This window comes from Enhydra lutris, unplaced genomic scaffold, assembly GCF_002288905.1.
Source record: "Enhydra lutris kenyoni isolate GAN:26980312 unplaced genomic scaffold, ASM228890v2 scaffoldscaffold11, whole genome shotgun sequence".
Taxonomy (NCBI): Eukaryota; Metazoa; Chordata; class Mammalia; order Carnivora; family Mustelidae; genus Enhydra; species Enhydra lutris.
This window is the reverse complement of record NW_019154095.1, coordinates 33839649-33851728: the sequence shown is the minus strand read 5'-3', so window position 1 is coordinate 33851728 and position 12080 is coordinate 33839649. Positions and strand designations below refer to the sequence as shown.

The 12080-nt window shown below is 38.3% G+C and overlaps 1 protein-coding gene across 1 annotated transcript in view; it reads right to left on the bottom strand.

Annotated features, from left to right (window-relative positions):
• The window catches only part of LOC111144610 (potassium calcium-activated channel subfamily U member 1), a 150025-nt gene that overhangs the window by 120987 nt on the left and 16958 nt on the right, over window positions 1-12080 (bottom strand). Inside the window, exons 3-6 of the mRNA XM_022498994.1 lie at window positions 5273-5334; window positions 4076-4166; window positions 2830-2941; window positions 1564-1639 (exon numbers count right to left, since the gene is read on the bottom strand). Of these exons, the coding sequence (XP_022354702.1) occupies window positions 1564-1639; window positions 2830-2941; window positions 4076-4166; window positions 5273-5334 (341 nt within the window). The remainder of the gene's footprint in view (window positions 1-1563; window positions 1640-2829; window positions 2942-4075; window positions 4167-5272; window positions 5335-12080) is intronic.

Genomic DNA, 12080 nt, shown 5'->3' with positions numbered 1-12080 from the left:
TCATTGCAAATGGCAGGATTTGTGTTTTTTTGATGGCTGCATAGTATTCCATTGTGAATATATACCACTTCTTCTTTTCCATTCATCTTTTGATGGAGATCTAGGTTCTTTCCATAGTTTGGTTATTGTGGACACTGCTGCTATAATCATTCAGGTGCACATGTCCCTTTGGATCACCACATTTGTATCTTTAGGGTAAATACCCAGTAGTGCATAAAATCTGGCTACTCTTCTGTGCCAGAAGCAATGGTATACTTACCTGGGAGCATTATTAGAAGTGCAAGATCCCAGACTCCACCCCTGATTATAGATCTGCATCCTCTGCTTGATTCATATACACATTAGGGGTCTGAGATGCCCAGCTCTGAACATAGCCAGTCACACACTCTGTTCAAAACCTTTACACATCGCTATGACATCCACTAGCCTGATATTATATTACTTTTAAAAATATATGTTTATCGGGATGCCTGGGTGGCTCAGTTGGTTAAGCAGCTGCCTTCGGCTCAGGTCATGATCCCAGCGTCCTGGGATCGAGTCCCACATCAGGCTCCTTGCTCATCAGGGAGCTTGCTTCTCCCTCTGCCTCTGCCTGCCATTCTGTCTGCCTGTGCTCGCTCTCTCTCCCTCTCTCTCTCTGACAGATAAATAAATAAAATCTAAAAAATAAAAATAAAAAAATATATGTTTATCATCATAAAATGCATTTGATACATTTCTACATTGTCTAAAGTAACAGTACAAAGCACAGTATCCTAGGAATCCAGAGAATGGGTTTGTAAAATGGAATTTTGAGTCAATCACAGAAATGTTTTATATTGCTAAGCTCACACCAGGATATTTGAGTGAAAGTGATCAGACAAGCTCCTATTTACTAAAGTAAAGCTCTAGAGTTTAGCTGAAATCTCTATGGTTTTCAGGTAGGGCCACCTGTTACACAAGAACAGCCTAGTCCCGACTGCATGAACACTTAGCAGTGAAATCCACCTGGCCTATAAAATTTGATGCTTCTAGGGAGAACATAGAGGCATGAAGATTTTCAATAGGTAACATTAAACCAAACTGCTTAAAACTTTAGAAGTATTGCTGTTCCAGGTACTTTGAACTTTTTTTTTTTTTTTAGATAATTAGGTGGTTCTATTTTTGTAAGCAATTTCACGGCTGCTACTGGTTACCTCATGCTCAGAGAAATTGATCTTACATTCCTAGACAGAAGAGAAGTGAGTCATGATAGCAGGTAGGTAGAACCAAAGCCTGTGAATTACTATTATTTTAAAACTCTTTTGAGGGGAGAGGCAGAATTAAAGTGTAAATGGACTTACACATTGTAGCTCTGCAAAACAAAGAAAAAACAAACTCTTCCAAGTGATGGCAAACTTCTCAGCCACCATATGATAGTAATACAATGGGAGGGAGGGAGTAGATAGTGTCTTGGGAGCTAAGGGATTTCATGGGATTTGCACTGAAATTCTGATGGGAAATAAGTTGAAGGTTCAGTTTACATTTTAATTTCCTAATCCAAACCAGCAAGCAAGCAGTATTTAAGGCAGGGCTAGCACTTACCTGGTTCTGATGGCTCGGAGAATTTGCAGGATTTGAGGGAGTTCTAGCAGTCGCAAAGCTCTTAAGAACCGTAAACCTGCAAAGCAATCAAAAGGAGAAATCTGCCGAAAGGAGAGGGTCACTTCAGGGAGAACTCTGTGTTATAACACAATTGGGACTATTTATACTCTTCTTCTAGAGATGCTCAAATACAATGTAAGACACCACAGGTTTAGGAGCATGACCTCTACCTCAAATTCTGACCCTGACACTAAACAGCTGGTATAATCTAAAGCAGTTCCCTTAACTTTCCTAGTTCCTCATCTGCAAAATAGGAATTATAAGTACCCACCTCATAGGGCTGTTGAGCTAATAATATAAAGCCTGCGGAAGCATGGCTCACGTATCATAAACACGACTCAACATCTAACTCTATTGAACTCCTCTTTAGAACAGACAGTCCATGACTCATAAACCACTTAAACTCCTCACTATAGAATCTCTACGATCTTCTTCTCACTTTTTTTTTCAAAGATTTTACTTATTTATTTGACAGAGAGAGATCACAAGTAGGCAGAGAGGCAGGCAAAGAGAGAGGGGGAAGCAGGCTCCGCACTGAGCGGAGAGCCCCATGTGGGGCTCGATCCCAGGACCCTGAGATCATGATCTGAGCCGAAGGCAGAGGCTTTAACCCGCTGAGCCACCCAGGTGCCCCTTCTTCTCACTTTTCACGTGATGTTTTACTTTACATAATTTGAGAACTGGGATGGCAAAGAATATTTGACAGGTAATAGATAATAGTACAAATTCCATAAAATCTGATAAAAGCCATCTAATTCTCACGTGCTATCCCTACATCTACATTGAAGACAAAATAATTAGGTAAACGTCTAACATGTCACAGCCTATCCAGATAGGAAGATTTAGAGTTTTTAAAGATCCAGAGATGCTTTTCATGTCTTCCAGTCCCTGTGGAATTCCAGCATCATAAAGGTGCTGCAGGAGGATGGGATGTCTGGGCCTCACCTCTTGGGTTGTGGATGAGCCAGTCAGTAAACAGTAAACAATAAACAAATACTGTCATTTACTCTGCATCAGGTACACTATCAGGCACTGAGGTTAAAAAAATAAGTGCTGAAAATATATTACAAAACTATCTAATCATGACGAGAAAAATTTTAAATAGCATTTAGGCTTTAAAGAAAAATGAAGGATCCTTATGAGTGAATGTAGAAGATTTTTTTTTTTTTTTTGAGAGATTGATCCTAATTCCCACAACACACTTACCTAGCCAGTTACTCTTCAAATAATAAGAAATAAAGGTTGGTGGAACAGTAAAGATGTCCACAATTGAATTCATCTCCAACCAGAACTTGATCTTGTCATCAGCTGCCACAAACTATGAAATAGAAACAAAAGACTCCAAATTCTGTTACCCTCAAGAATTTTAAAATGAACCTAAGAGTGGCTGCATTCAGCTACATTTCACTCACCCACTGAAGCTTTGATCTCATTCTATTATAAGCAGACATACACACACACACACACACACACACACACACAGATAGCTATACAGATGAATATGTTAGTATAGATAAATACACATATATTCATATAGACATAAGGACAGTACCTTTGGTGGGTGTTCAATAAATGAACATGAATCCATTTTACTCACCAGATCTTAACTTTCACACTTCAGAATAAACACTTTGACCTTCTTGCTGCTCCTAGAACTTTCTGATTTCTATAATTGCATTGATAAAGCCTCCTATTTATGAGCAATAAAGATTTAGGATGGCCTTCAATGGTAAAAGTACAACTATCTAAAAGCTTGACTGGCCAAACTCTGTGTCTGAGCTTCCCTATTTATATTAAGAAAGTAAGCAGTTCCAGAGGAAGATTACTGTAAAAAGATTTTGATGGTCAGTGTGGTCAGAGTTTTGAAGGAAGGTCATAAACACACAGACACACAGACACACACACACACACACACAAACACACACACAGAGTCTCCCATAAACATGGGATGGATAAATACAATGAAATCTAGTTCTAGGATGGATCCCCAATAAATGCCTGCAGAATGAGAGAACTATTTAACAAATGTATAACAAAAATTGAAACAAAGATATGAAACTATTTTATATAGTTATATGGCACATATGCCATCAGTGGCATCAGTGGAACCAGTGACGTCTTCAGAGGCTATTACTCACGTTTGCTAGCTTGTGGTTATTAGTAAAGCTTTCTCTGTGGTAGGTGGGAAGCCAATAAGGAGGACAGTGTGGCAGGGTGGTGATATTTAAGAAAGAATCATTTTCATTTGCATTGGGATTTTTGGCCTAGATACAGTTTCAAGTACGAGAGAGAGTTTTCATGCCTCTTTATATATTGGACAATTTAGGGCACAGACCCTCTAGTTTTAGAGCCTGAAAACATAGGCAGATTGTACAACTAAGGCACATACAGACCTCTTTGGGTTGCACCTGTTGTGTTCATCTGTTTATTCCCACTTTCCATAGATACTTACTCTCAACCCAAAATAGAAACTAAAGAACACATTGAAAGTCAAATCAATAGGGATGGTTTTGTCTTCATATGAAGAACAGCTTCCAACAGGGCTGGAAAAGAAACAAAAGCAATGTATAAAGATGTACATTTTAAAAGTTCTGACTATACAAGCCCAAATGAAGAGAAAGTGTAGTCAATGTTCTATTTATTCACCATGAATGGTTAATCCAAGACACTTAAATTCACATCATAAGGAAATTACTTTTCTCTTGGGAAGAGAGGTATGCACAAACAAAACCACAGACTGCACACAGAGCTGAAAATAACAGGACAATTACCTGCTCTTCCTTTCACAGAGCTTACTGGTTCTATTTCTGCTTTATCAATGAGGATTCAGGGGTGTAAAGATTATGCGGCTCTTCTTGCATTAGCAAAACCATCTATACAGCCAGGACATTCTGGCTTCTGTACCTTTCTGGTACAGAGCTACTCTAAGTCAAATGGATGATCTGAACCCAAATTTAGGGAAAATTTCCTAAAATCAGTAGGGAGTCCACAAAACAAATGCTGCTAGTTTCCCTAGGCTTTCTAAAATTGCCCTACTTCAGTGGCCCTGTAATCCTAATTTTACTTTAGCTGGAAATCAAATATAATTCCCAGCTGATCAGTGTGGAGTTCATATTAGATTGGGTTGTGTCCAAGAAACCATTCTAACTTGGGCATAGAGAAGAGATTGGCATTAGAGAAGAGCAGACAATAACATGCACCTTTATCCCAGGTTAGGGATAAAGCATTTGCCTTTCTCAAAACCATCCAAAGTTGTTTGAAGCCTATGAGAAACCCTGAAACAACTGCAGAACTTCTGTTTCAACACATAGGGACTCCAAAGGCATAGAACACCCTCCTAAATGGAGACCAAGGGTCCAAGGATGGAGACCACAGCTGGAGGCTTCCAGTCTCAGAGATTCTAGAACAGACCTGTGTCCAGTACCCCAGCCCCTAGCAATGCACGGTCATAGGATACAGGGGAAACTTGCGTATTTTTTTGTGGAATTGGGTGTAATGCTTCTTGGTGGTGGGGAACGCTTACCATTTTTTATGAGTTTGTATGTGTGTATATCTAAAAGCATGGTAAGCATTATTCCTGACAGAAAATTCCAGATTAGCTGGCAACCTACTGACATAGGAGACAAGGGTAACTGGGGATTTTACTTACTCAGAAGAGTTGATGAAATAGATTATAAGAGACCCAATGCTTAGTACAAATACAAGGATCACCTGCAAAGAAAAAGAAAAGAAGGACTGATGTACAAATAATTTTCTTGATATAGAGATGAATAAACAAACCAAAAAAATTGTATTTTCTCTTTTAACCTTACCTATATATACGTAGCCATTTTTCACACATTCATTTCCATTAGCATGCACTCATTGAAGAAAAATTGATTGGAACTTTCCTGGGCATTCAGTAAATGACAAGCACCCACTCATTTTACTTACATAATGTTAATTCCCACAAACTTAAGAATAAACAGCTTGTCCCTCATACTGCTCATAAAGCCTTCTGATTTCAAGAAGTCCTATCATTTATTCATTCCTTCACTCATCAAGCATTTATGAAGTGCTTAATATGTGTTACACACTTTATTACATGCAAAAATCAGGGCTATAGGATGAGGCTCTGGATGAGAATTGCTTGTGATACTGGAGAAGAAACAGTCCCAACATGTCCATTTAAAGGATAGTCAGGATTTTGACAGGAGGGAATGTGCTGTAAGTAAGAAAAAGAAAACTGAGTGCATTTAACACAGAAATGTGCTTTGTTTGTCAAAGAAGCAGAGCTGGCAGAATGTAATCAGAAATTTACCCCTTCAAAACCATCAAGGCATTTGAATGAAACATTTTGCAGCCTCCATAACTTTTCAGACCAACTTAAGGTACATTAAACTTCCTCCAGTCATTCTTAGTTTCTGAACCATTTGTTTTTCTATGTTCAGTCCAGTGTAGTGTTGGTAATACTAATAATAAAATTGAATTTTGTTATAATTAAAGCTTTACTCCCTTCCACCTCAGGTGTTCCTTGAGCAGGTTACCTATACTGGGAAAAGGGGTTGGTTTCCTCTCTATTAACCCTCTTTGAGTTTTTACTTCTAGTTGCCCACAGACTAGCCTACCTCTGGTTGCTCTAGAATTATAGGTCAGTGTCAGAGAGTAAACAGAAGAGGGAGGTCAGAAGAGGAAATGCTGGACTTGACTGCTGTTGGATCGGTAGGCTCTCACCCTGGAGCTCTGAGAACGGGAGGTGTTTAATGTTTATTTGTATGGGCTGTTTCATTGCTCTTGGGAGATACCAATTCAATTCATATTCAAATTTAATGAGCATTTTTTTAGTACCTATCATGACCCAAATATTATTCTGGTGATGGGGATCTATCAGTGAACAGCATATACGAAAGATCCTTGCCTCTATGGATCTTACAGGCAATAAATAAAGACAACTGATATGTAACTTGCATGATATGTTAGCAGTTATATGCTAGTAAAATAAAGTTAAGCAAGATAAAGGGGATTAGGAATGCAAGGGGAGCAGGGAGAAGGACTGTGGTAGGGATAATACTTAATCACTAAGGGTCCCATTTGCAGTTCCCTTGAATTGGGTGGAAACATGTTCTCGAACTGGTTGCTCACAACTTTTTTCTCGGTACACCTCACATGCCTTTATTCTGCTAGGACGTGTACCCCTCCAGATGTCTACTTGAGCAGATAAGAGAAGACTCTTACATGTGACCCAAATCTGGCTCTGGGAACAAGTCTAGTATTCTTTGCCTCAACAAACAGTGGAAGGACAGATTATCTTCAGTGTGACAATTTCTGCCTAGAGCAACTAGCTCAATGGCCCCTTATCACAAATGAGCCAGATGTCAGTCCTCTGTGTCCCCAGCATTCCAAAAGATGCAAACTGAAAATTCTGAGTGGAACCTCTCAAAGCGCCTTTCCTTAGGCTTGACATGAGACAAAAGCTCTCCCACACCTCTGTCATAACAGAACTTGTTCTAAAAATCCTCTTCTATTTCCAATTTCAATTAATTTTTTTTAACATTTTTATTTAAATCAAGTTAGTTAACATACAATGTAACATTGATTTTAGGTGTGCAATATAGTGACTCAACACTTTCATACATCACTCAGTGCTCATCATGGGCACTCCTTAATCCCCATCACCTATTTCATTCATTCCCTCCACCTACCTCCCCCTGATAACCATCAGTTTTTTCTTTATAGTTAAGAATCTGTTTCTTGGTTTGCCTCCTTCCCTTTTTTCCCCCTTTGCTCACTTGTTTTGTTTCTTAAATTCCACATACGCATGAAATCATATGGTATTTGTCTTTCTCTGACTCACTTATTTCACTTAGCATAATACCCTCTAGTTCCATCCATTTCATTACAAATGGCAAGATTTCATCCTTTTTTATGGTCAGGTAAATATATACTGCATCGTTCATCAGCTGATGGACACTTGGACTATTTCCATAATTTGACTATTATAGATAATGTTGCTTAAACAATGGGGTGCATGTATCCCCTTGAATTAGATTAATGTGTATGTGTGTGCGCACACACACACACACACACACATATATATATATATATATTTTTTTTTTTAATACCTAGTAGTGCAATTGCTGGATCATAGTGTAGCTCTATTTTTAATTTTCTGAGGAACCTCCATACTGTTTTCTAGGGTGGCTACACTAGTTTGCATTCCCACCAACAGTGCAAAAATGTTCCCCTTTCTCCACATCCTTGCCAGGACCTGTTGTTTCTTGTGTTGTTGATTTTAGCAGGTCTGACAGTTGTGAGGTGATTATTTCATTGTTGTTTTCATTTGTATTTCCCTGATGATGAGTGATTTTGGGCATCTTTTCATGTGTCTATTGGTCAGCCGTATGTCTTCTTTGAAAAAATTCATGTCTTCTACCCATTTGTTAATTGGATTATTCATTTTTCAGATGTTGAGTTTTGTAAGGTCTTTAAATCATTCACCACAATCAAGTGGTTCAATATTCAAGGTCACTCAACACGATACACCACATTAATAAAAGAAAGGATAAGAATGATATGATTATTTCAGTAGATGCAAAAAAAGCAATTGACAAAGTAAAGCATCCATTCATGATAAAAACCCCCAACAAAGTAGGTTTAGAAGAAACATATCTCAACATAATAAAGATCATATATGAAAAACCCACAGCTAATATCATCCTCAGGGCTGAAAAACTGAGCACTTTTCCTCTATGACTGGGAACAAGACAGGAATGTCCAGTCTCACCACTGTGATTTAATGTAGTACTAGAAGTCTTAGCCACAACAATCAGACACAAAAATAAATAAAAGGCATCCAGAGATCAGCATGGAAGAAGTAAAATTTTCACTATTTGCAGATGACATGATACTCTATATAAAGAACCCAAACAACATCATTCAAAATCTCCTAGAACTATTAAATGAATTCAGTAAAGTCACAGAATACAAAACCAGTGCACAAAAATCTGTTCCATTTCTATACACTGATAATGAAGCAGTGAAAAGAAAAATTAAGGAATCAATCCCATCTACAATTTCACAAAAAAACAATGAGATATCTAGGAATAAACCTAACCAAAGAGGTAAAAGACCAATACTCTAAAAACTATAAAATACTGACAAAAGAAATTGATGATGACACAAAGAAATGAAAAAACATTCCATGTCCAAGGATTGGAAAAACAAATATTGTTAAATGTTTATACTACCAAAACAATCTACTCATTTAAAACAATCCCTATCAAAACACCAACAGCATTTTTCACAGAAATAGAATAAACAATCCTAAATTTTGTATGGAACCACAAAAGATTCAAACCACCAAAGCAAATTTGGAAAAGAAAAGCCAACTTGGAGGCATAACAATTCAGGACTTCAAGTTCTATTACAAAGCTGTAGTAATCAAAAAGTATGGTAGTGGCACAAAAATAGACACTTAGATCAATGGAACGGAATAGAAAACCCAGAAATGAACCCACAACTATATAGTAAATTAATTTCCTTCTTCAACAAACAGGACAAAGCTGACACCCTCCAACCTCCCCAACCTTCCCCCACCCCCACTCCTGGGTGGGACATATGTGACATTCTTTAGGAATCTCCCACCCATCTTAATGTTAATATCTTGCTAGAGGGCAAAACAACCTTGGCAATGGCAAGGCCTCTGGTATCTGGTATTTTGTAGGTTCTCTTTAGCATATGCAAGTTCTATTGAAACCTCTCTTTTCCTTACTTCCCCCACCCCTGTGGTACATAACCTGCCACCCCTCACAACCCCAGGGCAGCAGCTCTTCCTGCCCAGGGGTCCTGTCCCCATGCCTTAATAAACCACCATTTTGCACCAAAGATGTCTCAAGAATTCTTTCTTGGTCATTGACTGGGGACTTCACCCCACCAAGCCTCACCTATATTTTAAAACTTCATCAAAATGATATTGGGAAAACTGGACAGCAACATGCAAAAGAATGAAATTGGACTTCTTTCTTACACCATACAAAAAAATAAATTCAAAATAGATTAAAGACCTAAATGTGAGACTGGAAACCATAAAAATCCTAAGAACAGAGGCAGTAACCTTTTTAACATGGACTTCTTTCTAGATAGGACTCTGGAAGAAAGAGAAACAAAAGCAAAAATAAAATATTGGGACTTCATCAAAATTAAAATTTCCTGCATAGTGAAGGAAACAATAAAGAAAACTAAAAGGCAACCTGCAGAATGGGAGAAATATTAGCAAATGATATATCTGACAAAAGGTTATTTTCTAGAACATATAAAGAACTAGCTTACCCTAATTTGCATGTAATTGGGTAACAAGCTAAGAGCTTTAACTGGTTTTCTTCCAATTGGTTTGTAAGTGGCAATGCTGCAGCTTACTTAATACCTGAGAGTATAAATACCTGGCATCTATTTCTTTGGGGTCTCAGCTCTCACTGTAAGTTCCATTTAATATCTATGGTAAGTGTCAGGAGGGATATTACTAAGTTTCTGGGTCTAACAGCAGTTAGAAATGTATTTTGCAGCTCAGGGCAGATGTTGGGTGTGGACATGTGGAAATTATATACATATATCTCAGTATTGATAATTATTAATAGTTTCCATGAAATGTTTTTCTGTTCTTTACACATGATTTTTTTTTTCTCTCTTATTAAGTGATTCTTCAAGTATAAATCATTTACTGACAGGCTTCCAGAAAGATGATGGTAGGCCATATGTTTACAATCCTCCAACCTACAGAAATTACCGCCCCCCTCCCCAAAAAAGAAAAAAAATTTAGTTTCATTCAAACTAAGAACAATACCGACCTCATGCCACAAACCAAAAGAATATTATCCAGAAATAATATATAACAAACAGAAAAATTTATACCCAATCAAAAACAGGCATTGGGAGCTAGCAGCTTATGAACACTGCAAAGTAAGTCAGGCAAAAATTGGAGGAAATTCTGAGAGGACACATAAATTTCTCTTGGGTTGGGGAGGCAAAACCTGGAAGCAATGACTGTTTGGGAGTGGACAGGAGGTAGAAAGCCCCCTCATCTGAGCTCATACACTGAAGATGAAGCTACAAAGCCAGACGAGCCTGGGGGAGATTGTCGCCACACCATGGCTGATGGGGGACCTCTTGGCTAGCAGCAACAACACTACTTTTCCCAGAAGCACTTGGGAAAGCAGTCAGAGAGAAATGAAAAACATGAGACCTAGTCCAGAGAAAGCCTTGTCTGTGGAGTTGCTGGCCATAGCATTATCCCATGTGTGTGTGTGTAGAAAAACACCCAGTAAATTGGGATAGATTTCCACAGTGAGGCTTAAAACTGCCCATTTAGGGGCGCCTGGGTGGCTCAGTGGGTTAAGCCGCTGCCTTCGGCTCAGGTCATGATCTCAGTGTCCTGGGATCGAGCCCCGCATCAGGCTCTCTGCTCAGCAGGGAGCCTGCTTCCTCCTCTCTCTCTGCCTGCCTCTCTGCCTGCTTGTGATCTCTCTCTGTCAAATAAATAAATAAAAAAAAATCTTAAAAAAAAAAAAAACTGCCCATTTAGCTGGTGTATAGTTATGTGTGTATCTATAAACATGAACAGCAGCCAACAGAGTAAACAAGATATTCTAAACCTTCATTTATGAACATTAGCAGACAACATAAAATGCCATTTACATGGGGAGTATAAGAAAAATAAGAAGCTAAAACAGAGAAAAGAGATAAAATGACCTTCAGTGAAAGCATTAACAGAGAACATGTAATTAAACTTTGTCAAATTACAATTAGTGTTCCCAGTGAGATTCTAAAAATCTGTTAAACAGAACTGGAGGATTGGAAATGTAAAAGGAAAAGATGGGGATAATATAGAGAGGGTAAGTGAAAGAAGCACCCTAGAGCCTGGCTGGGAGTTTAACAAAAAAAGGTCAGGATTATCAACATTAGCATCTTAAAAGAGGTGACCTTTGCAGTTGAGTTTCAGACTTTAGAGGTGGGGTCCTAGTTGACCTGACTGGTGGTGGTACTTCTGAGATGATGTGAGTCTGGTTCTGGCAATGTTGGAAAAACTGGGACACATATAATTGCTGAGGCCTGGCCTCATTTCACAAAGCAGAGAGGAGAGGGTAGATTTGGAGCTTAGAGACATGAGCTTCATATCTAACAGGTAGCCTTAAGTGCTAGAAGATATTGGAACAACTGCATTTACAGAGATTTTAGGAAAAAGGATGACAAGGCAAAAATCCTCCACCGAACAAAACTGTTGTTCACCAGTGACAGCAAGGAAAAAAAAATGTTTTGGACATTCAAGGTATGAACATATACCATCCAAACCTTCCCTTGCAAATGGAGAGTCTCAAGAAAAAGACAACATTCAGAAACAGAAAGCATGTTATGTAAGAAAAACTGGTGCCTAATGAAACTAGTAAAATTAATTTTTGTCTCTAAAGCAAATATGAAGAAAAACT